The sequence below is a fragment of the Aythya marila genome, assembly GCF_965140915.1.
Source record: "Aythya marila genome assembly, chromosome: 4".
Lineage (NCBI taxonomy): Eukaryota > Metazoa > Chordata > Aves > Anseriformes > Anatidae > Aythya > Aythya marila.
In genome coordinates, this window is record NC_139045.1 from 71,240,177 (window position 1) to 71,265,988 (window position 25,812).

General features: G+C 47.9%; 1 protein-coding gene across 2 annotated transcripts; it reads left to right on the forward strand.

Annotated features, from left to right (window-relative positions):
* The first annotated feature begins 2,103 nt into the window (after window positions 1-2,103).
* Window positions 2,104-25,025, forward strand: SMYD1 (SET and MYND domain containing 1). Of its 2 annotated transcripts, XM_082759081.1 has the most exons (10): window positions 2,104-2,514; window positions 11,091-11,267; window positions 12,257-12,470; window positions 13,978-14,108; window positions 15,743-15,781; window positions 18,512-18,704; window positions 21,242-21,334; window positions 21,813-21,976; window positions 22,799-22,967; window positions 24,180-25,025. In XM_082759081.1, the coding sequence occupies exons 1-10, from the start codon at window positions 2,378-2,380 to the stop codon at window positions 24,336-24,338; spliced, it is 1,476 nt and encodes a 491-aa protein (XP_082615207.1). In that variant the 5' UTR covers window positions 2,104-2,377; the 3' UTR covers window positions 24,339-25,025. The 2 variants fall into 2 exon arrangements, with proteins under 2 accessions (XP_082615207.1, XP_082615208.1); XM_082759082.1 differs by lacking the exon at window positions 15,743-15,781.
* The last annotated feature ends 787 nt before the right edge of the window (window positions 25,026-25,812 follow it).

Sequence of the window (25,812 nt, forward strand, 5' to 3'; positions counted from 1 at the left end):
AAAATCAGCCTGGCTTTCCAGCTAGTTTTGAAATGTCGTGTTTCCCAGGGGCTGAAAGTAGAGCCACCGCTCCAAAGAGGTGTTTAAATGGGACACCCCATTTCACAGCTTCTCTTGGCCCTCTCTGTCTTTCCCAGTGATTTTTCTTTGCATGGACGGTTTTACCACTCTATTTAGCACACAGCTGTGCTTGAAACTGTGGCCTAGTGGTACCGAGGATGTCGATGTCCATCCCATGCCTGGGTGCAGATGTGCCGTGCAGTTGGATGTCTGATCTCCCCTGCGACCCAGCTGAGGGCACACCACCATGGCATTCACCAGGCTGCAAGGAGAGAAATGAGATTTTTGCTCAATTACATGTTTTTTGGCAGTGTGAAGGAGTGAGGGTACATTGCACTGAATGCAATGGTGGCTGTCCATGCAGAGACCTGCTCTATTGTAAGCCTGTCCTGGGAAGAATTTGGTCTCCTGGTTTTAGTTTACTACTGTGTAAATATATAATTATATATATATATATTGTTTTCTGAGATTCAGAAACAGTGTGTGTTTACTGTGCTTAATGACTGGCTTCAGCATAGCCACATTCCTAATCAATTTTGCACCTAATTTTGAGGTGCTAAAGCACTGCTGATGAATATATGTATCTAAAAGGCACTGAATGCTCAGGGGAATTAAACATGGGTAACAGGTGAGGCCAGCACATCCTGACATCACACAATGTGTTACAGCAGAGGATGATTGCAATTAAAATTCTAATTGCTTTTAGTGGCTGATTGCTGCTAGTGACTTTTCTGTACAGCGTAAATGCTAAGAGGTTTGTGCTGACAGCTCTGCGACAGCTCTGGCCATCCTCAGTAGGAGTGGGGCAGGCTGGTTGTTTGGGGAACAGTGCTAATAACCACATGAGCACCCAGATCACCCTGACTTTATGGAGCTCTGGATTGATATCGTTTGTGCTTGGCACACTCGGGCAAACTATAACAGAGGGTATTTGAGCTGCAGCGCGATACCATACTTCATCTGCAGGAAAGGAAAATTGCCAGAAGCTTTCAGCAGAAGATGCTGAGCAGTTCTGAGGCTGTCTTGAAGAGGACAATACTTCCCTCCGCCTTGGTTAGGTAAAGCAAGTCGTCTGACAAAACAAGTCTAGGGATGCACAGGAATTATCCTCCTTACATCTCTGCACCTTGTTTTCCATATCTATTAATCAGATAGGTTTTTCTGTGCAGCAAGGAGGTGTGGGAAGAGGTTTGCAAACAGTGATGTCTGTATGGTGCTTAAAGATCCGTGAGGAAACAGAATCAGGTTTCCTAGCAGTGGGAGGCTGAGATGGTAGAGAACCAGCCACACAAAATGCTGTTAAAGGATAAAATAAATGCTGAATGACAACCTAGGCTGAGTTGAGTTTCCATAGCAAGGCTCACTGTTATACATGGAGGCCTTCCTTTGCATCACCTTGAACACGCTCTAGCTGCTGGAGACAGGGGGCAAATAGGGGACTGGGTTCTCATGGGCTTGATCTCTCTGGTTGTCTCTTCACCCTCCTTTACCCTATGGTGGGTCAAATTCCTCCTTCTCTTCTCAAGGTTGAGTACTGGAGGTGAGGAGAGCCCTCAAATGTGCTGCCATTTCTGAGATTAATGCATCCAAAATTGTGCAAATATCTAAGATGTTCTTCTTGCTTCTGCAGCCTGTGCCAAACCACTTCTGCCCTTCCAGCTCCTTCCTCGCTGCTTTGCGTGCTCACCGCCGGCATTTGGGAAGCGATGTCCTTTTTTCCAGGCTCCAGTGGTGATGGAGGAGGCAGAGAATTTCAGGGCGCAAGTTCCTCTGCTCTCCCTGCCTCTAAATACACTGTCCATCTCCTGGAGGGTAAAAATAAAGCAGCATTGTTTAATTTCTGGAAAAAGCCAGACGACAGTGGAAGGGGTCAGAAATATGCATACCAGCCCTCCCCGTCCCACTGTCTCAGCTGTTGCTTCCTGAGAGACAGAAACATGTGGTTGCTAAAAATACACCCTGCAAAGAGAATACATTCCCTCCCCAATGGGAGTGGATAAATTAACCCGAGTCCTAACATACACAACCGCTCGTGGCTGGGAGCAACAATTCCAAACGTGGGTTTTGGAGAGGGGTTTCCTAATGCAGCAGAAGACCCAGCCCTGCACCTTCTTCCCTGCCTAGGCTGCCAATATCGCACGGGAGATCTTCTCCTCCTGCTTTTCCTGCTCCCACCCCTTTGCCCTCCTATGGGAAACGGTGCGGCCGGGGGTGGGGGTAGGCCAGCCCTTTTATAAGCGTGGTCCTGTGGCCAGACAAAGTTGACAGGAGTGACGGGAGATTTGGCTCGCCCTGAGATACCCTGGGGGTCCCGGGGATGACTAAAGGGGGAATGGAGTCAGTCGAAGTGTTCACGTCTGAAGGCAAAGGCAGGGGCTTGAAAGCACAGAAGGAATTCCTGCCCGGGGATGTCATCTTTGCGGAGCCAGCCTACGCTGCCGTGGTTTTTGATAGGTAAGAGGGAAAAGTACTCGTAAAAACCGAGATCGAAAGTTGTCTTGATGCAAAATGTCATCTGGCTGGGCGGGTGGAAGCTTGAAAGTGTCTGGATAGCATCAGAGAGGGGCGTGAAGGGAAGTCAGAAGCACTTCTGTAAAGGCACATCCATAGCTTGCAGTGAATATCCTTCCTGGGGCTCAGACCTGCTTTTTTAAATTTAAATAAAGCACAATTTTCTTCCAGGATGTGACCTTGCAAGGTGCTCAGTGCTGTCAGCTTTTACCAAAGGCAGTGCAAGCTGCATGTGCTTGGTGCCTCACGAAACTGGACCCACGTTACACCGCAGTGAGCTGCCAGGAGCGCGTGTAATTCAGTTCCAGCAGCCTCAGACAGGCTTTGCTGAAGCCTCCAATGTAAAATGGGTGATAAGAGTGAGTTACACTGTGCTGTGCTCACGTGTGTTATCCCCCCCCATCCCTACATACAAATTCATAGCCAGCTATCTTCAAACTAGAGGCTCCTGGGGATCTGCAAGTGGTGTTGCTTCTCTTCAAGTAATTTTATATTTCTGACTTGCTAAGTTAACTGGAGGCAGGTTTCTACGTTCACTCTTGCATGAGACTAGTTTTAACCTTTTTGTTCATATTGATATAGCCTGAAGCTAAATTTTGGTGCAGGTGCATTTTTCTTTTCTGCTGCTCATTTTAAGGATGAGCAGCATTCAGCCAACCCGCACTGCTGGAGTGGCAGTGGCTGGTAGGTGCCCACTTCTGCCCTCCAAATCAATGGAAAATTCACTTAATTAGCCTGAAAGCTAAACGACACGAAGAGACAATTTCTATGTTAATCTCCTAAATAAATTTAGTTTAGAGCCTCCGACATGAATGGAATTTGTTCAGCCTTATAATGCAGTAACCGAGAACAGAATTTGTCCCATTTTTTTTATTTTTTTTCCCAAATTGCCAGTGCCTTTAGCAAATGTTCTGCACACTAACTAGGGCAGTAGATGATCCTGCCCAGCTGGGCTTTCCCTGGCTGAATCAGTTCTGCTAATGGAGTCTGCAATTCAAGCAGAGCTCATACTTTTGTTTTAACGCTGGTCATCTTGGAGTATTTAAGTGAAGTGCTGCAGCTACAGCTGGTATGTGCTACTGTGTGATCTGGCAATAGCAGAGAATTAGGGATCAAATAGGAGGAAATAATTGATTTTTTTCTGTCTTTCATTCACTTTTTCCTTGCCCTTATACTGTCAGTGGATGAACATATTTGTGAATCTATACCACAGCAACAATTACACTGTTTTCAATTTTTATTTTAATGTCTTTACAAGAGCTCACAGTTAAAATGCTTTTTTTTTTTTTTTTTTTTTTTTTTTTTAATATTAAGTTCTTAAATTCTTAACCCTGAGTTCAATTACAGTAGTTAGTGACAAAAGCATCTCTCCTTGAGATGTCCTTCTAGCTCTCATACTTTGATTGTGTCACTAGCTGGGATCTTGCTGTGATATTGTTTCAGAAGCTCCTATGAATGATGACTTCTCCCATATACCTTATTAAAAATACTAATTAAATCAATGAAAACATTTTGCCTTTTGATTGCTGGTTGACAATTTCTGTTCTTCTACCTGAAATGTTGTGAGCATGACGCACACAGAGCAGCCCAGGCTTAGATTTCCAACAGAAAACATCAGAAGGGGAGAGATGTGCTTCTCTCCTTAGCCAGGCTGTGTTTTTTTAACTACCAGAGCAGCAAGGAGGTGAACGCATCTCTTCTCTGCGACTGCAGAGGATGGGGATGGTTTCAGTCATTCTTCTCTCTGCTGCTTCTTCATGCTGCCCTGCAATAGCAGCGGGCTCTCACCCTCCTGTGGCACATTTCATCCCAGGGCACTTTGTATGTGTCAGTGGTGAAATCCATTCCCCAAATCTCTGAAGCGGGCATTGCCAGCTGAATACTTCTCAGTTAGCACTCAGCAGGGGATATCCTGGGCCTGAGATATAAAGGGAGCGTTCATTTTTTCTCATGAAAAGTATTCTGACGTTTTTTCACACGCACACAGGGCTTTGGTTTTGAAGGTACCTTACACCACTGCCCCAGGGTGTTCAGTTGCATATAACTCCAATTGAATTGGAAATAATAAATAGAAGGGCAGCCTGGATCCTTCTGGCACCAGCAAGAATAAATTCCCGCTAGCCATGGTGGTTTTGCCCTGAAAGAACTGCTGTCACCCTTGCATTGGTGAAGAGTCCAATGAAGAGGCATGTGTTTTTCCACGTGTTTTTTCCAGGTCCTAAATTGGTATCGAGCCTACACTGTTAAAAAGGTGCTCAACCTGCACCGGGACACCCAAAGTCAGTCTGTCATCCTAATTACCATCAGCATCTCAGTCTCTTGCTGAAAGCGGCGTGTTTGTGAGTTATGGAAAGGGAATTCAAATATGAGTGGCTGGTAGGTTCATTTTTTTGGCTGAGGTCCTACCAAATAGGAGACTCGATTTTCCACAGAGCTCAGCTTTCTCTTGCATGTAAGGGAAGCACAAGAGTGCCGAGCGCTTTGAAAATTTGGTCTGTACTTTGCAGCTATTTTTGGAGCTCAGTTCTATGGGAAGTCTGGTCACAGGGTGGATGGTGAGCCCCGGTTTATGCTGGTGAAAAGCAAGTTCTGACTGTTATTTTTGTTGATGGCCGTAATCCTATAATGACCACACTGCAATCTTCTGTGTGACTGCACGCAGTGTGGCAACGCAGCAAGCGAAGTGAAGGCACCTTTTCTGGATTAGTGGGAGCAGCTCTTCAGAGGTACAGCATTGTTTTCTTGGTGTGGCCATACTATGGAAAATGATTCCACTAAGGTGGTCAAAGGGCTGGAGCAGCTCTCCTACGAAGACAGGCTCAACTACCTTGCTGAGCCAAATGGCTCTCCAGACCCCACTGAGTGTTTTGACTGGATCTCTGCTTAGCTAGGGCACAGATGTGGTGTCTAAACGTGCAGACTGCATCCCACCATGGAAACCCCTGAAGGTCCCGGGGACCTCAGTCATTGAGGCTTATGGGGACGTGTCCTTTTCAACCCAGTTGTAGTCATCTGAGCGTCAGTGCCTGAGACTTCTGGTCCAAAAGTACAGCAAGCTCACAGTGAAGGTAAAGAAGGTTCCTACAGACATCGGCCAGCTCATCTCAAGGCTAACGTTTTGCTTAACACCATGGTTCCCTGGTTGGCCATTACCTCCAACTGAAGCTTGTTCTCGTGCTCTGCTTATTTGCTGAGCTTTAATCCTTCCCTCCCTCTTCTCTCTCTCTTTGAAAGGTCTCCTTTCCTCACAGCTCCCCTCAGGACGGTGACATTCCCGTTGCCTGGCCTCAATGTACAGTATGTGACCTTCTCCTCTAGCATGCACGTTGGCTCTCAAACCTGTAAGAGTTTACATTTCCCACAGGCAGGGGGAGGCCCGATATATTTCTGTCAACCTTCTCGTGAGGGGTTTGCTTTTTACCCAGTGGGATTGATGAGAGAGTAGTCAAGGTAAACAGTGCCACGTGGTAGAAAGCCAAGATCACTCGGAGATCTGCTTGATGAGTGATGTATGAAGCAGACATTTTCCAAGGGAAATGTGGGGAGCTCTGTTAATGTAGCTGGGATGACCTAGGGATATAAGGAATGCAAAATTTTCCACAATAATATGACTCTGAAGGTATTATGGAAGCAATTATTTTGAGCTGACATCAATAAAAACTGAGAGCTAATGTGATCATATCTTTTTTTTTTTTTTTTTTTTTTTTTTTTTTTCCTCTGGGCTTTGATTTTTTATTCCTAGTTCAAAAGCTTAAGTAAAACTGGGGAGAAAACTCAGCTTTTTGAAAGAAAACCACAGCCACACCTCTTTAAAATGAGGCTGAGAAAGCTTGTAATGAAAGGCTAAAAATAAGAAAGTCTAAAACAGCTCTAAAACAAATCATTCACTCAAATCAGATAAACTACGATGTGTCATCCGTGGCATTTTGAAGATAAAAGTACTGAGCTCCAACCCCCCACTTTTAAAGGAGCAAAACTCTTCTTGCACTGATAATTCACCATTACAAGTACCTCCAGGAGAAGCTGATTATTGAATAGCTCCCTTCTTCTTTCCCTGCTGAAGGGGTAGGTGGATTTCCTTAGACTGCTGGGTTTAATGTGTTAAGACCTTGCCTTGAAAGCTAAGTGGACTTTGCCTACACCTTTGGCAATTTTTCTGCTGTCCTCTTCAAGCTGTTGAGGAGAGGGATGCTTAGCCAGCCAATAATAAATACAAAGCAGGTGGACTTAGGTGTAATTTATGTCATCTGTGTGTGTCATCTATTGTGTACAGAATAGAACAAACTCACTCTGAATAGTTTGTGAGCTCCTCAGCATGGCCAGCAGCTATTCTGCGAGCTCCTCCTCTGTCCCTTTGCACTGCAGCCATCTCACTGTGCCTTTCCACACCAGCAGATGAGGTGCCCTGGGGGCTGGGTGTGAAACGGCTGGCAGATAGCTGCCTCGGGCATGTTTCAAAGGCGAGGTGAATATATTTCCTACGGCAGTGCTCAGCCCTTTGACCTGGCAGGTCTGAGGGATCTGAATGCATCTGAATCCAATCCAGGCAGTCGCTGGAGCTGGTTGCTGCTTCTGCTCTGAGAACCGTGCCTGGGGGAGCCGTGGTGTAGCTAGCAGTGCTCTGTCACCTCTTGCATTAGTTGGCTGGCTTATTGAATCGCTGCTTTTGTGACAGGAGTAGCTGTGTGTCTTATCCGTGTAACATCAGAGCTCACGAGCCCCACAGAGCTCAGCTCTGCTGACACTGGGATGAGAGGCCAAGGAAACCTGAGGCTCCCCAGAAAGTCATTTGGTGAGTCAGCCAGTGGCATCTGCCCTCCAAGTCCATCCTAAATCCCTGACCTGGCAAGGCCAGGATGGGCTGGAGAAATCACGGTGCTAAGGAAGATCCTGCTTTTGGCCAGGATAAAATAAAGATGTTCTCACCATCTGCAGTACATGAGCGCAGTGAGGCAGTGAATGAATGGCCGGCGGTCACCCTACAGGCCATGACGTACACTGGCACAGCAAAAACCAGTCTGATTGTACCTGTGTTAAAGCAAAGGAGTAGAGCACTCGGTCTGTAAAGGTTCAGACCTCCAGAGCTCCTGGGCAGGTGCCACACATCCCTTCAGGAACCTTCAGAGCTGCCTGGCTGTGCAGCATCCTGGCCATGAAGGAACGGCCCTCTTTGGACACATAAAGGCTGCTATAACCCCAATGTTTGGTTGTATTAAACACTTCCTAAGCCAGCCAGAAAAGCTTTTATAGACCAAGGAGAGATTGGATTTAACCTCAGTTAAGGTTCCCCACGCCCTTGGGGTACCTTAACTATTGCAGAGGGGATGCCAGAGGAAGATGTAAGCCTTTGGTGTTGTCTGCCTCCAGGACAGATGGCATCAGAACCTGTCATAAGGTCAAGCCCTGGGACCAAAGGAGAGTCCCATTTTGCCATCTGCCTTCAGGGCATTTGTCTCTGAGCACCTCTGGCACAGCAGGGGCTTGCAGGACTCCACCTGGGTGATTTAGGTGCTTACAGGGTCAGGCAGTGACTGAGCAATGTGAGCAAAGTTTGTTGAAGATTTAGGCAAGGGGGCTCCAGTACCTGCGACTCCCAATTTATTTATTTATTTCAGCACTAAGAGTAGGCCCCTGGAGGCCTGGCACATCACCAACACATCCATTCTTTTTTTAAACCATTCCTGAAAGCTGAGGATCTCATGAGAGTTTTGTGAGAAACGTGGTATTTTTTATACCTGCCATCCTACGCAGATTACTATGAATAATCGTATCTGCAGTGTCACTGCCGTAAGAGCTGTTCTTTTGCTTCCTCAGGAAATCTTGTATAACCTTTTTTTTATTTTTTTTTGGGGGGTGCATTTCTGCATCTCCTCAGAAACGAGAGCTTTCTAGGGCTGGCAATAAGCTCCCCCAGTTAGGAAAGCTTTGGAAACGCTGGACACCCTATACAATAAATAGCAAAATGCAGAGCCAATATTTTGGCATTTTTTCATTTTTTGAGAGGGGACCAGGGGGAGATAAGCCCCTGTTTGTGGTCAGGGGTTCTGCTGCACCATATTCTCCTCCTGCAGGGAGAATCCTTTAGCTGCCTGCTCACTTGCTGACTGTCCCCAAAACATGTGAGTGGCAGGAGGGAGCCCCGCTCCCCGCAGGACATATCTCCCCGTGCTTCCCGGCACAGCTCAACCCTGCGGGTTTTATCAGCTCCCTGCCTCTCCTTTGCCTTACAAGGAGTGTAATCTCTCTTGCACCTCTCTGCCCCCCTGACTTGACAGCTGACAGAGCCCAGCCTTGCATTTTTCACCACCTCCCAGCTCTTCCATTTGACTTAACGGAGCAGGCTGCATCCCTCTCCCCAGACACGCACACCCCCCTGCCCCATGCCGACTGCTTGCCTTGCATCGGTCTCTCTCCGTGCACCAGCACGTCTCCTATCATTTCCCAAACCTCATTTTTACACGTGGTGCTGCCTGCTGCAGGTCATCCTGCTTTAAATCAATGGCCCTCTTCGTCTTGCAAGAGCCAGCGCACGGGGTGGGTTGTGTCAGCAGCTCGTGCAATAGTGCCAGAGGAATGAAAATGCATTTTAAGCGTGCTGGGATAGATATAAACATGCATACATATGTTTATATATATGTATATAGAGTGGAGAGGCAGGACGGTCTTGTGACTGGGACTCTGGGGCTCTGGGGCTGATTCCCCCCTGTGACAAAGTGTTCTCGTGTGAATCCCAACACATTTTTTGTTTCCTCGTGCCTCAGTTTCCCTGTGGTGGGCAATAATGTTCCCCTGGCAATGAAGTCCCAGTGTTCAGTGGTCTTTCTGCAATGAGGAGAGCTTTCCTTCTGGGGCTGGCAGTGTCTAAGCAATAGGAATTTGAATTCTCCCCTACTGTTGAGCCTGGCTGGAGGCAGAAGTGAAGCGTGCAGTTGCTGGAGAAGCTAATTTTGAGGGGGCAGTGGATCAGGAAGGGAAAAGCCTGCTGTAGCAGCAGGGGGAAAGTCCCAAAGGGTCTCCTCCTCCTTCCCAAAAAAGCAAGTGCCAAGATAAAGCATCTGGGCATGTGAAATGGAGCACATGGGGAAAGTTTCCCCTTGATCCAGGACCCCAGGCAGTCTTGGAGGGAGGATGTTGGGTTAGCTTTCATCTGTGCCCTCTGATATATTCCTCCCCCTTGGTTATAGTTACATACATACAATTGTAGGATGCTTCTTGGAAATCCTGTTTTGACACCCCCAAAGAAGAAACCTGCTCGTTTTGAAAGCTGTTTTCCGGCTGCCCCGTGGCTGTCTAACTCACAATAAACCACAGGAGCCGGAGTAGCTAGAGAGCAGCACTTGCTGCTGGCCAGAGAGAGACACATCAAGCTTTGGGATTTGAAGGAGAAATGTGCATCACCAAACCATCTGCAGGACAGCTTGAAGTGGCCTGAAGAGCACAGTGCTAAAGCTAATGCCAGACTAATCAGGGAGGTGTACTTCATGCCCTGAGAGCAGAGCACATCCTCACAGGCTCTGTACTTGTCACCTTGCTGTTTATGGGTGGCGTATGCTGGGCCACCAACCAGCACTAAATCACTGATGTTCTCAGCTCAGCACTAGCCTTGTGAAGCTGAAAGATCCTTTGGATGTATTAATAAAATCTTATGGCGGCCATAAATGCAAGTATGGCTCCTTAAACTCGGTATTTCAGTCCGCCCCAGGTCCTACCCCAGCCAGTGCTCCCATGAGCTATTGAGAATTCATCTTTCCTCTGTATTCAGCTGTTTGGTGCTGCTTGTCCATCCTGGGGCAGCTAAAAATCCACTCGACCGTTAGGAGTCGTGCTTGGGGGCTACTGAACCTCCAGGAGCCTGCCTGGGATCTGCAGACCCATGCTAAGCATCTTTCTGGAGTCACCGGGGCCAGGAGAGCCCCAAACCCACCCATCCTGGAGCTGTGTGCTGCTGTGTCCTGCTGTTTTGGATGCGTATTTGTATGGTCGCTGCTCTGTTTTGAGCCCTGGCCCCTGCAGGATGTGGGATGCAGGGCCTGGGATGGGTTCCAGCTCAGCCAAATCCGGAGGCTCTGCAGACAGATGAAGCTCTCAGGCTGGCTCGCTGCCTTCACATTGTTCTTCACGTTCGCCTGAGCAGGAGATTCATTAGGCATCTGCTTTCTGCCCAGCACATGGGTGGCTGAGGCTTCAGCACGGGCCAGACAGAAAAGAAAAGCAGGCCGAGAACCCTCCTCACAGCGGCGGTGCTGAGAAGGAGCAGACGAGCTGCAGACAGAAGGGCTGAGAGCTTTATTGCGTTCCTCCTTTAAACAAAAAGTTTGCCTCTTTGGCATAGCCAAGCAGCAAAGCAACCTCAGTGTGCAAGTGGACAAGGATTAAATGACGTGGGGTGTTTCTGTGTCCTCCCAAAATGGCTGGGGGTCCATCCTGGGGGGGTGGGAGGTCCCCATGGGCAGAACCCTTGTTTGTGGAGCTGCCCATATCTCCAAGAAATGATCCCCTGTGTCCTTCTGTCCTTCCAGCCTGACACACGTCGTCTGCCACACCTGCTTCAAACGCCAGGAGAGGCTCCACCGCTGCGGCCAGTGCAAGTTCGCCTACTACTGCGACCGCACCTGCCAGAGGGCCGCCTGGCTGAACCACAAGAACGAGTGCTCCGCCATCAAGAGGCACGGCAAGGCACCCACTGAAAACATCAGGTGGGAGCTGGACCCAGTGCCAGGGCTCACTAACAGGCCTTGGGGGTGGTGGGAGAGGATGGGGCATCCTTTGGGAGAATCACAGAACCACAGAGTTGCAGAATTGTAGGGGTTGGAAGGGACCCCAAGAGACCATCGGGTTCAAACCCCCTGCCAAAGCAGGTTCCCTAGAGCAGGCTGCCCAGGTAAGTGTCCAGACGGGCCTTGAATATCTCCAGAGAAGGAGACCCCACAACCTCCCTGGGCAGCCTGTCCCAGCGCTCCGTCACCCTCACCATGAAGAAGTTCTTTCGCGTGTTGGTGCGGAACTGCCTGGGCTCCATTTTGTGGCCATTGCCCCTTGTCCTGTCCCCACAAACCACCAAAAAGAGGTTGGCCAAATCCCTCGGTCTCCCACACTTCAGGTATTTCTAAATATTGATAAGAAAGGTGGCAAGGAAGAGCTGGGTGTCCTGCCTTGGGTAGGCTGGAGGCAGGAGCTGCTTTGGGGAAGGCCAGAAGTGTCCCTGAGCTCACAGGCTGGGGATCTGGAGGATGATCTGTGGTGTGACAGGGTTGTGACTTTTTTTTTTTGGTGCTGGGCCCCAAAAACTCTACTGTAGCTGAATGTGATGAGGCGAAGCCACCTTGGGCAGTTTAGGAAGTGGGGAAAATCCAGGAGAGGCTGAGAGGAGCTGGGCTGGTCCCCAGCTTGCCTCCAGGATACACTGATTTAGATTCACGTCCTGGTAGGAAAATAACAGGAATCCCCAGGGAAATGGGGCCTGTAACACTTCTCCAGATGAGAACAGAGACACCTCTGAAAAACCCCACAACTTCCTTTCCTTTAAATCTCCTGGATGAGGCCAGCCACCAGCCAGCCGATGCAGGACCTGTCCTGTTCCCACCCCTAAAATAAATTTTGGTGTCCCTCCATCCCTGTCCTTGTTCTGGAGGAGCACGTCGCTGGCTCTGCTGGTGCACGGTGCTCGGGGCTCTCTCCTGGCCAGGTTGGCAGCTCGCATCATGTGGAAGATGGAGAGGGAAGGCAGCGGGCTGTCGGAGGGCTGCCTGGTCTCCATTGATGACCTGCAGAACCACGTGGAAAACTTCGGCGAGGAGGAGAAAAAGGACCTCCGTGTTGACGTGGAGAGCTTCCTGGAGTTCTGGCCGCCCCAGAGCCAGCAGTTCGGCATGCAGTACATCTCCCACATATTCGGAGTGGTATGTCCGAGGGCTGGGAGGGCAAAGGGGGGCTGCTTTTAGTGCCATGGGCTGTGCCAGGTGCCCAGAAGAAGTCTCATACCCACCCTTGATGATATCTGACTTAATGAATACTGCCACACTCCCCATCTGCACTCACGTGGGAAAACTGAAGCACAGCAAGTTCAAGGTCTGGATTTTTCATCTGTCTAAACATGCAGGCAAGTGGCTATCTCAGCTGCAGGTGCTGCACCAGCATCACAAGTCCCACTAAGCACCTCTCTGCACCTAAGAACTAAGAAAATCTATTTAAATATATATTTTGAATATGTATACTTAATTAGTATATAGCAGATCCATTTTAGTATATGCATTAGTCTATTATATATCGTATACATTACATTTTTGCATATCTATATATATAAGTAGATAAAATATACAAAATATACTTCATAATGTCCTTTCCTAACATGTTAACTACACATTTTCGTCTTAAATGTAGCAGAGAGGGAAATTCCCCGAGGCCAGTTCAGGCTGAGCAGCTCTGCCTGCAGCCCTGGCACAGGCTGGCACATCCCGGGCTGTGCTAACCCCATGGGACATCGTTTTCCCCTGGGGGGGACACAGAGCATCCTTTGGTACCCACCCCAAAGAGCAAATCCAGCCCACTGGGCACAGGGAGAGCCACGTGCTAGTGACAGGCACGGCTTGCCCACGTAGCAGTAAGGCAGTTTGGATGAAGCACAGCTTTAGATAAGAAAGGAAATAAAACTATTAAGGGATTAAAGCAATTAGCAGCAGAGTTAATGATTTCCTTTGGTATATCCTATCGTACTTGCTTTTTGCAAATTCTTTGCTTGTTTACGTTTATGGCTCAAAACTCTTCCCTAAACAATTGGTATGTGATAATGTATGGTACAGAAAGTCATAATCACTCATTCTTGGTGTATACGTCACCCCAAAGTAATCATTTTGAAAATTCATTGCCTGGGACTCATACCAAACTGCTGCAATTGGTTTTTGTTAGCTCTGGGGGCCACCCAGCAGATGTGTGCCCAGGCTGAATGCAAAGTTAATTTCCGACACTGACTCCTGGTTTTTAAGCGTGAACTTTGCTTTCTGCGAATGCTCTGCCTCAAATTCATTCTCCTGTGGCCTTTTCCTGAATTATCTGCAGAAAGCCAATATAAGGAAAGCAAAGCATGGTCAGACAAAATATATCTTAAGCATCCTGAATGAATATTAACAGGCAATATTCTGCAGCATTACTCAGCCCTGCTCTGAGCTGGTCCATCTGCTGGAGTCCTGCCTCGCATCTCTTCTTCTGATGCTTTATCCCAAGTAAAGATGTCATTTCTGCAGTTACCTCCTACAACAATCTTGTAGGCAATACTTCTTTCTCCCTAAAGTTTGGGGATGCTGGAGATGCACCTCTCCTAACCATCAGCAGGAGCTGAGACATCCTGAGTGTAGCTGAGCTCAACTTTTTCTCCTTTAATGCTTCTTCCTGCCTGTGTTTTGGGACTAGATCAACTGCAATGCCTTCACCCTCAGCGACCAAAGAGGACTGCAAGCTGTTGGTGTAGGAATCTTCCCCAACCTCTGCCAAGCCAACCATGACTGCTGGCCCAACTGTACCGTCATCTTCAACAATGGCAAGTGAGTGGGTTTCTTCCCTTGGGCGCAGCGGGGATGCATCCTAACAGGCAACTCACATAACAGACTGCTAACCCCAGAGCACCAGATCCCTGCCCCAGAAAATCTATTCATTCTCATTTCCTTTTGTAGTCCAGAACCAAAAAACCCACAGGATTTTCTTTCTAAAGAGGAGCTGTTTTCTTCTCTCCTTGTTATTTAAAAAATTGATGCACCAAGCAAATGCACACAACTTATCAGCAGGGCTTGACCTCAAATCCAGCAAACCAGCAAATAATTTTCCCCGTGTGTCTTGAAATCAGACTCAAAATAGACAGATAAAGTGGTAAGTAGCTGACTAGATCACTTTAATGGAAGTTTTATTTATAAACAGTTCAGGAACAGTTTTGGTTAATGAATTATTAAAGATTATATTGAGTCCACAGTCCAAGAGTTTTTCATAACCAAAGCTTGCAGTCAGCTATATCACTGTTACTGATGTGCTTATAGCCATTTCTAACACAAGTCCTCATCCTTGTGAGAGCGTACAATCTCTATTAATTACTGATTAACTATTTAGCAACGGGTTCTTAATGGAAAATGTGACTGTTATCTGCAAACTGAGTCACGTGCGAGTGCAGGATACCCCAAGGCGCCGTGCATTCCCCATTGCCACCCAAACCCTGTAAGGAAACATTTGCAAGACGTGTGAGATGGGAAGAGGGTGAGAGCACAGCGGGGAATGCAGGGAAGCCCTGGCAGAGCTGGGAGCAGAGGCTGCTGCTCTCAGGGCTCAGGGCAGGGATGGGAGGGATGCTCTGCCCTCTGCAGCCTCCTCCCAGGCCAGAATGGGCATAAACCATTGCTGATGCAGCAAGTGCATCGTGTGCGAGACATTAGCTGATTGCCAAAAACTCCACAGCCACAGCATTTCATCAACATTTTCTGCTCGGTCTTAAGATTTTATAAATTTCCGTGTTCAGCAAGCTTCAATGCTGAGCCTAAAAGGTGACTCCACAGCCTCCTCTTCTTTAATTAGCGTATTGCTTGTGCACTCCAGTTCTCACGGCCAAAAAACCCTCTAAGCTCCCACATGTGGCCTGTTGCTGACTTGAATAAACCTCAGCGCTCTGGTTGGGTTGTGCAACTGGCCAGGTTTCTTGCCCTTCTGTTGAAACCTGGTGATAAGAGCAGCTACTGCTGCAGGAACTGAGCTCTCGATCAGCGCTCAGGGCACAATCCCGGGTTTGGGGAGCCACTAAACTCATCATACTGCACAGCCCTCATTGCTGATATCCCAGTCTAATTTCCATTTCATGCTATGCTTTGTAGAGCATGAGTACTGATGGTGGTGGTGATGTTTCTGGTCTGTGCAGGAGAACTAGCCCCAAATAGCAAATGTCAGGAGCGGGTTTTGCTCATCCTCTGGCTGACAGCACTCCTAAAATCACAGTGCAGGACAGCTGTCCCCCGAATCTGCTGTGATAGGGTTACAACAGCTGTACAGAAAGAGCAGAGCTCTTTGTGCCCTCATGCAGCAAGACACGAGCCAAGCGCCGGGAGCCCCATCACCCCCAGCCCAGACGATCCCAGTTCGCCCAGTTCCTTTCATTGTACTTGCACCCGTGTAAACTTCAGATGTCTGTTTTGTCTTTCAGTCATGAGGCTGTAAGATCAATGTTCCACACACAGATGAGGTGGGTCACTCCTGAGAGCATCGTCCTTCCCCTCGCCCCGTACCCTCATGCCCTGTGTTAATGAAGCTGCAAACAGCACCGAGCGGCTCCAAAAGCCCTCTGTTTGCGGACAATTTCACCTTCTCCTTTTTCCAAACTTCTATTCCTCCCCTGTGTAAAGCCCCACTAAACCCAAACCTCACTTAACTCTGCATTTTGTGGTAAATTAAAACAACAGCAGTAATGCCTCCCCGACTGCAAATTCCCTCCCTTCCCTTCCAACCTTTTCCGTGGCTCCCTCCCTTTCAGTATTTCCCCTCCACTTCTCATTTCACCCCCCAGCGACCGCAGCATGAAAGTCAGAGCAAGGTCTCGCTAATCTTACACGGCCCAAAATAAAACCTTGCGTACTACGAGATGGGAAACGGCTGCATTACTGACATACTAAACAGCCCACGTTTCTTGTGCAACAGACAGTGCCCTTTGAATGCACTGACTACAATAGCAATACCACGAGGTGTAGGCTTCATCCCTCTTTTTTTATGATAATGCCTGATTAATGTTTTACCTTTAATGATGCCACTGTTACCTGATCCGAGCATTTCTCTTTTCATGAAGAATTCACTAAAACATGTGCAAACAAACAAACAAACAAAAAAACACACAAATTTTCTGCTTATCTCACTTCACCTGGTATGTTATAGTCAGTCTAGTTAAAGGGACACTGTTGTCTTTAAACTTCAATTTCAAACAAGCAGGCAATTTCCTCAAATCAGAGGCGAAACACTTTCGCAGTGCCTTTCCTCACCATTGACTCAGAGCATTACAAAGAGGACCATAAAAATGGGCAGATGAGTTTTACTTCTGATTAATGTTCCTATTCCTGAGCTTTGAGTTCCCTGAGCTCGCGGTGCCCGTGCCCACAACTTTCAAGGTTTGAGGAGCTATCTCGGCCGACAGTGTCTCTTTAACTGTAGCATTTAAAATATACCATCTGTGTCCAGGCTTGTCCGAAACGCTATCAATCCCCTCGACCCAAGGGATCACGGCTTAAAATACACCTACGGTGCTTAGGCTACCAGGGGCATCATAAAAGTCAAGGCTTGCTTCTGCTTCTCTGGTTGCATGACTCACGTTAACGAGGATCCCGTTAAGTGTGAAGGGGAACGTTTCTGCATGTAACTTTCGGATGGAAATTGCTCTGATTTGTGCACTTTCTCCAGGAGAAGTGGGTCGCACCTTTCTCCCGGGGGCATTTGCCCGTGGTTAGGGCAGAACTGATAGCTGCCTGTCGTGATGATGGCATGTTCGGTGATAAATTTAGTACGGAATATGCTGTTGATGTGACCTAACGCCCAGAGAAGGTCAAGACCATCCTCAAAGAGTAGTTTTCACAGCAGTTTAGCACAGCAGACAGACTTAGAGGTATGCCCCTTGAGGGTTTCCTAATGGGAATGACAGTGCCTTTACAGAAATATGATCATGCAGGAGAAGTTCCCCCCATCCAACCCAGAAGATGCACCTGGGTATGTCTTTGGACCTTCACTTTGGACCTACACTGGTCCTAAAGGACCTCGTGTTCAGGTGGGAGCCAGCAAACCCCCTTGGTTGCATAAAACATACCACAGGGTGCAGCAAGATCAGGCCACCGATGGAGGAAGACCCCTGGGTGACTCCCATCCTGGTGGCCTCACTGTCCTCAAACTGATGTGCCACTGCCCTGCTTTTAGCCACCAGCCTTGCTGTGGTGCTCAGTCCAAGCAGCTCCTCGTCCTGGTTTGGCAGCTGGGCATCCCCTAGAGCCTTCTCCTAAAACAGGGAACTGAGCTGATACAAACGTCCTGGCTTCTGGATGAGCCTTAGAGCGAGGCACTAGAAGATGGGGAAGCAGATGGATATGGAAACACCACTCACAGGGGGTGCTTCTGGGTTAATTCTTCAGCCCTCCATGCTTATCCAGACCCCGAGGTAGAGAGGTGGCCCAGAGTAGCTGAGATATTTCTCTTTCTGGAGATGAACAGCAAGGGCACTTGAGATGTTTTACATGAAAAGAGTTGAAATAAAGGCAGATGCAAAGATCTGACCTTCCAAAGTCCTGTCAATTTGCAAGGGTTTGCTGTGGATTTTGGTTTGGTAACAGACTGGTGATTTCCTTGTGTTTGATATTGGCACTGGGCATCGGATCAAATGGGCTATAATAGAAAATAAACCATTCCCAGTGAACCGTTCCTAAGGGTCTATGTAGAGATGCACGAAAAGGGTTAGGGCTTTTCCAGCGCCCAGCGGGAACATCTCTGAGCTTTTCCGAGTGAAAATGATACCGAAAGCAGCCTGGCTCGGGATCTGGGAGTCTGGCCAGGGATGTGCGAGCAGAACACAAGCGGCGCTCAAAAAAGCCCCAAAGTCCAAACTCAGCATTTTGCAAGGCTCGTCGTGTACTTCTGATCTCAGGGTTCTCTTCTGGCAAGATCCCTTGAATCATAATAAGATTTTATGCCTAAATTTACCCCTCCATTCACCCCGAATGGAGCACTTTCTGCTTTCCAGTGTATCCCAGACAGGGACTGGCAGAAGGGCAGGAGAAACTGGTGTGGCTGTGTTTTCACTCCCTATTCAGTTAACAGACTGCTGCACATCCCTGCATTGCTAAAGCAGTACCTGAGGGCAAGGGCTGTTAGTAGGATTTGTCCCTGGTGCCTCAATGGCTGCATTCACTTCTCCAAGTCCTTTTCTTGCCTTCTTCACACCCAGGATCGAGCTGCGGGCACTGAGCAAGATCTCCCCCGGGGACGAGCTGACCGTGTCCTACGTGGATTTCCTCAACGTGAGTGAGGAGCGGCGGAGGCAGCTGAAGAAGCAGTATTACTTCGACTGCACCTGTGAGCACTGCAAGAAACAGATCAAGGACGACCTGATGCTGGCGGTGAAGGAGGGGGACAACAAGGTATGGCCCTGTGGTGCCCAAACCCAGAGGTGGTTCCGTCTCCTCCACAGCCTGGGGACACCCAGGAGCAGCAGAGGCAGGTTTTGGCAGAAGCCCGAAGAGTGCTAATGTGAAAAATGAGGTCAGAACTGAAACATTATTGAGCGCAATGCCAACTCAAACACACCATGCAAGGTTGGTTTAGTCCCTACTGTGCAATGTGCCTGCAGCTTTTCAGTTTTAAAAAGCCCACAAAAGTTGCCTTTAACTCTAACCTAACAGTCCAGCAACAGGCAGCATGCTAAAATCTTGGAAAATGAGGTCTAGAGTGGAGAAAAATGCTGACATTTAGTTTGGGCTTTTTGTGAGGAGCTGAATGGAATCGAAGTTTTGAACAGCAAAACAGGGGATAACATATTATTCTTATATATATATATATATTATATATATATATATAATTCATGATGACAGGACTAACTGGCCCCGCTGAAGCTGTGGTATTTGTAAAAGATGTACCATCATGCTGGCTCTGGGAAGGTGGGAATCTGACCCTCCAGCCCTCATCGCACCAGCCGGTCACAGCGAATTTGATCTTTCCCCTGGCATTCCTCTGTGCATGGCTGCTTTGGGCAGACTTACTGGGAAGAATTAGTGTGTTGGCCCATTCATTTTCCAGTCACCTGTGTTTTCTCTGGAGGCCTGGCAAGTCACTGAGTGGGAGGGCTGTGTCTTGCTGTCAGCATTAGGATATGTTGCTTGGCCAGCAGCTCCAATTTCTGAGCATGCTGGTAGCTGTAAGATCTCCTTTTTGGCTCCTCTGCCCAAGGATATAAGTGCATTATTATTATCATTATTATTATTATTTTTAATCTGTGACAGTTTTAGTTTAGGGGATTTCTACTCCTGGAAGCTTTACAAAAAGCAAGCTATTGCAAAAGACATTGATATATAATCCCTTTTCCAAATTATCAAGCTTCATTTCAGAGCTAATTCTGGCTACTGAAACTCCCCACATCTAATGTAAAGCTGTCGCAGAGGTAGAAGCCCTTTCATCTGACTTCTCCTAGAAGTATTTTCAAACAGCTCCTGCGATGGGCTGCATAAAAGAATCCCAGCCCCGCTCTCAGGAAGATCTCAACATCTCCTGTGGAGCACTGAGAGGCAGCGTCCCCTTTTCGTGATCCTTCCAGGTGCCCTGCAGTGCAGCAGGAACACACGCACTTTCTGATACGTGTGCTTCACCATCTAAAGCTGGCATTAAAAAAAAAACCAACAACAACTTGTAACTATGCCAGGTGCGTGATTTCAGCTATTAAAAATACCCTCCTGAACAATAAGTATCTGGACTGAGCTCACCCGCAGAGCATGCCGGCTGTATCACATTCCCCGAACCCAGGCTCGCTCTCCTGACAGCGGCAGCGCTCACAGCTGTGTGGAAAAAGCTCCCTGAATGTCTGCAGGATTGACACCTCGCATCCTCAGCAGCTGCTCCAGCCTCCGGTCCATCACCCCTTCCAAAGAGCAGCATTGTTTATGATGGCAACATGATTAGGGGGCTAGGAAATGCAGGAGAGAGGTTTTAATAGATGAAGCTGCTGTGGAAGTGCTGTTAAAGTGCCTATTCTGGGAGTCTGTGCTCAGACAGCAGAGCAGATCTGCACTGACATTAACATTGACTTTGAAAGTGCTCTTGCCACTAAGATACCCCGTGCACTGCTCAAACAGCTGCTATGATCTGATTAGCCGTGATAGTTCCTGTCTAATAATATAGAATAATAAATCATAACACATACATACACGTCCATGAACATATGGGGCCTATAGCTCTGAAAAGTTACTGGTTTTCTTCTGCACTAAATTTTCAGAAGTTTGAAAATGCAGCTTTGAACAGCTCAGAAAAGCAGAGGATACCTGATGGTGCTGGATAAAGGTATTTTATATTTCAGCATGAAATGGAGGGCAGCTAATTAGGGGCTGGTTAGTGTTTGGACAGACATGCCTGGATGTGCATCATGCCTGGATGTCTTCCAATCCACGGTGAAATCCAAACGTCTCTGAGGTATATGGGGAAACACATTTCACCCCCTGGATGTGACTGAAATCCGAGGTAAACTGTCTTGGGGCATTTAGATCTAAAGAGAGCAGAATAGGTAAAAAATTAGTAATATAAGCTTTCCTATCCTTATTCCACCTCGTTCCATCTCATTTATTCCAGGCATTAGGAGTGCCTGGTACACACTGACCGGTGGCTGTTCACCTTCTCTCATTTTCACAGCCTCTCTGGTGTCTCGTGAGGCCTCCTGGTAGCAGGGCTGCTTCTGTCCTTTCTCCAGAGGAGAAAAGCAGAGGAAAGAATTGAGGATCCATGCCAGATATCTATGGCTGCTGCCCTGATGGTGGCCCAGACATGCTCTTGCTGAAGTCAGTAGGATCTTCACCCCTGAGTTTGGTTATGGGGTAGTTTCAGGCCAGGCCAGACCTGAGGAGGTACCCAGCAAACCCAGCCAGCAGCAGGAATGGTGGGTTTTCCTCACTGGCTTTCCTAATTTTGTCCCCAGCCCTCTGCAGAGACGGTGAAGGAGGTTATCCAGTTCTCCAAGGACACGCTGGAGAAGATCAACAAGGCCCGCCTGGAGGGAGTTTACCACGAGGTGAGTCCCCATGCTTTTGTACGTGTGGTGCTAGGGACAGCAGGTCTCGTCCCTCTTTGAGTCAATGATTTATGGGGGGAAACAAAGCCCCATTTCTGTAATCTGAACACCCCCAGCTGCCTCTTGCCCTCTTGGTAGTTGGAATCACAACACAGAGGAGAGATGGACATGGGGCAGTGCGTGTCTGCAGCCCCATGGGGCGATCGGGAGCATTCCTTGCATCAAGTGTGGTAGGAGGTTGGGTGGATGGCATGAGAGGTATAATCACATCTTCCTCACGAGGGCATGATCTGAGCCCCAATCATTTTGTTAGACTGATGTTTCTGGACAGATAAAAGCATATCCTATCTTCCCCAGCCTTCACAGAGCCTGACTTGTCCTCTAGGGCTGGTGTGGACCACACAACACACAGGGCTCTGGGGGTCAGATTCAGGCTGGTGGTGCTCTGGCTTTATTTCCCTGCTTCCCCTGGATGTAGGTTGTGAAATTGTGCCGTGACTGCCTGAAGAAACAGGAGCCTGTGCTGGGGGACACAAACCTCTACCTCCTGAGGATCCTCAGCATTGCCTCCGAGGTGCTCTCCTACCTCCAGATGTTTGAGGAAGCAGCTGACTACGCCAAGAGGATGGTGGACGGCTACATGTATGGCATTGCCCTGCTTTCAGCAGCTCTCTGTGGTTGTGCAATGTTAGGCAGCGTGTTACAGAAATTATTTTCTTAGTCTGCTCCCACCAGGACAGCAGTAGTGACATTTGGATTTGGTCCTGATTATATCAGCAGACAGAAAGCCCCTTCCTAAATGCACAAGAGCTCCCAAATACCTCAATTTACTGAATTGTATCTGCCAGGTGGTTTGGGTCATCTTTTATTAGCCTCTTTGATTTGTTCAGAAGCATCTCAGGGCTGCCCTGGTAGCAAAGCACAGAGCCTGGCTGCAGGACAAAGAAACCATTGCTTCAGGGCATGGTCTGTTCCCCTGCAACCTGCAGGAAGGAGAAGTCGTAGAGAAAAGGGAAACTGTGTCAAATGAGTGTCACCCAAGATGCCCCTTGAATATGTGGATTTGGGCCTTGACTAATGAAAATCTGATGACTATTGCATTCTCAATTTAGGCCTTCATTAAATCTCTGATTTTATGTTTTGTGCCATCTGGGCTGTAGGGTCAGCTCTGGGTTTTGTCTGTGCCAAAATCCTGTGGAGTGATAAACCTTGCTATTCTCCAATCCAGATGTCTAGCTCACACTGTCTGCAGGTTGTTCACCCTCTTTCACAACATCTCATGTCCCTGTGTAACTCATGTCCTCCTGACCCTTTTTAAGCGGGGCCGCACATTTCACTGGCACCAAATTCAATAGGGTCTTCACCTGAATACACAGCCTGCTCTTTGGAAAACGTGTCACATCATTGGCAAACATTTAGGAACTCAGATCTCTCCTGAACTAAAATTACTCAATGCTTTTCCAGGAAAATATACCATCCCAACAACGCGCAGCTGGGCATGGCTGTGATGCGGGCAGGAGTGACCCACTGGCACGCTGGCCTCATCGAAGCCGGGCATGGCATGATCTGTAAAGCCTATGCCATCCTCCTGATAACCCATGGACCTTCCCACCCCATTACCAAAGACCTGGAGGTAGGTGTCAGGATCTCCCTTCTTGTCTCTGCTATCTGCCCCGGTACAGTTCCATTCATAATCATGTTACAGTCTGCTGGAAAATGCACGTTCCTTCCTAGCGGAAATTTTCATCCCTGAAAAATAGCTTCTATCCAGCACCAGGACATGCATTAAAAATAGCCAGTGAACCCCTGAATCTTTTTTTAAAACTGCTGTGCCCAAGGACAGAGGCTCCCATTCTTCAAACAGCCTGATTGCATTGCTCCCAGATGGATGGTGTTACAGTTTGACTATATCAAATTACGTATGGGGGCCTGTTCCCAGATTACCAACCAATATTCTCCATCTTATATTGGTGACCATTCTTCTTTATTTACCCCTCCCCAGTCCTTCTGGGCTGCAATGCATTTTTATTCTCAAATGACCAATAGATCTATACCTTAGCTTAGGGCCAAGATGTGCAGATCCCAGGGGAATTGTATCTGCTCAGCTGTGATGAACTCCTTACAATTGCATCTGGGGATTGATCGTTTCTTTAACCTTTAACTCACCCAGTGTGACCTGCTGGCTTTACAGAATTCTCCTTTATTAGCCAAAAAAAATTACACAACACCAAATGAAATCTTTCACTGATGTCTTAGTCCCCATTACAGCAGAGCTATAATCTTAGTGCTATAATCTTAATTTTATGTCATCAGGAAAATAATTATCTTAGGCCTGAAGCCAAACGATCTGCTGGCTGTTTGCCTATATATCAGGGCGTGAGGCTCCAGCACCTCCATTTCCCTTTCCAGTTTCTTCAGGATGAAAATAGTGAATATATGACACATGCTTACTTCTGTGCTCCTAAAGAAGGTTGAAGAAACTCACAGACAGGTGTAAAAACATTTCCTAAAGTCCCTTCTGAACCTATGCCACAATGCAGCACCATGAATGACTGTTCATGGTGAATCCAGGGACTTTCGGGAGAGTGAGGTTTCCCAGCTGGTGCCTTCTTCACCTTCATGGCTCACAGGCAACCAGGACTGAGAAAGTAAATTCTGTCTGTGCCCAGCCAGCCTTGGTCCTGTTTTTGGGACACCTGGAGCAGGGTGCAGCAATCATTAAATGCTCTAGGACACACCTGATGGCTGGTCCCCACTTTTAGGAAAGGGTTTGTCACTTGAAAGGGTTTTTCACTTGATTTGAGATCCCCCATGTCACAGGTCTTGAACCTGTTGTGTCCCTCAGGTCATGCGTGTCCAGACGGAGATGGAGCTGCGCATGTTCAAGCAGAACGAGTTCATGTACTACAAGATGAGGGAAGCTGCCCTCAAAAACCAAAAGATTCAAGTCATGCCTGAACCCAGCAACGAGACCGCCCCCAGCCTCTTCCACAAGAAGGAATAGACCCTGAGCTTGAAACAATCATGCCTGTGGGGCATCGTCACCTGTGGCACCTGGGGAACGTGATCTATGAACGAGACACATCCATGAGGATTGTTTCCAGTGGCACCAGTCTGAGAGCATGGACCTGCTGGGGGAGAGGCCTGAAAAATCTTCTGAGGGCTCAAAGCAGAGGAGCTCTTGGCAGAAGCAAAATCCTTTTTCTACCACTAGCATTACAAATCCAAGCAAGAAACCTGTTTTAAAATTATTTACATTCTTATTGAAAGCCTGTTTCGCTCTGAACCTGAAGTCCTTGGTTATTTTTAAAATTGTTTATTTTGAAATATTTTTTCCATCACTTCCCTGTGATGACATCACTTCTTCCCACTGATGCCTATGGGTGGTTGACCAAGGGATGGTAGAAGTAGGAAGCTGGTTCCAAGAAGAGTCTTGGGCATTGAGTGCAGAGTGGCTGAGATTGTAGTTTGTGGAAAGTGATGTTTTTCTGATTAAAAAAAAAAAAGATGAAGAATTCTTCTTCAGCTGACACAGGTACTAAAATTCCCTACCTGCTCCTCAGCAGAATAGCAAGGAAAAAAAAAAAAAAAAAAAAAACACACGCAAAAAACCAAACCACAACAAGGTTTTTCCTCTTCTCAGAGCTTTTGCTGATGCTCTCCAGCTCTAAGACAAGCTTGCTGGAGACCAACATACGCTCTCTGGGTGCTGTTGAGCTAAGTCCTTCCATCTGTCCATGGGTTGCAGAAAGAGGTGTGGAGGCACTGGTGGTGTTTTCCTAACATCAGCTTTGAGTGGCTGTGAGAACACCATCCCAGACAGGTCCATCACACCAGAAAACACCCATTTCCCAGGCAAGTTCCCAGTCAGCCTCCAAGCACAGGGCTTGGAAAGGGCAGCTAAGAAGGAAGAATTCCCTCTCCCCTGCCTGTCAGAAATCCAGGTCTTCACAAAGCCTCCAGTGGCAAGTGAGAAAGTCTCTGCCGTGCACAACCAGTGCTGGCCTCTCCCGCCAGCAGAGAAAACCCCAAATTTCAGCCCAGAAGAAGGAGTTCAGTGCCAGTAATCCAATTTACCAGCTGAGGCCCTCCTGCTGGTGGGAAGGGATGGGGTGGGTGGTAATGGGGTGGCCAGAGCCTGTAGGGCTGGGAGTTCTTGGGGGAAGAGGATAGTTGGGATGCCTGAAGTCCCCCAGTGCTGGTCCCTACCCCAGGGCAGTATTCCATGCAGGATCACCCACATTTCCTTGTCCCCAGGCATCTGCCACCCTCCACCACCCCATATTTTGGCCCTACCAATCACCTTGTGGTCACTTTGACCAAATCTTTAAGAAAAATTGAGAGAACCCTTTCGATGGCCCCGGTGCTACTCCATCCACCCAGCCATGTGGGTACAACCCACCAGGATGCCCCAGGAAGGATGCTGGTGCCAGAAAGGGGCTGGCAGAGCACTTGTTGGGGTGGAGGACATCTGTGAC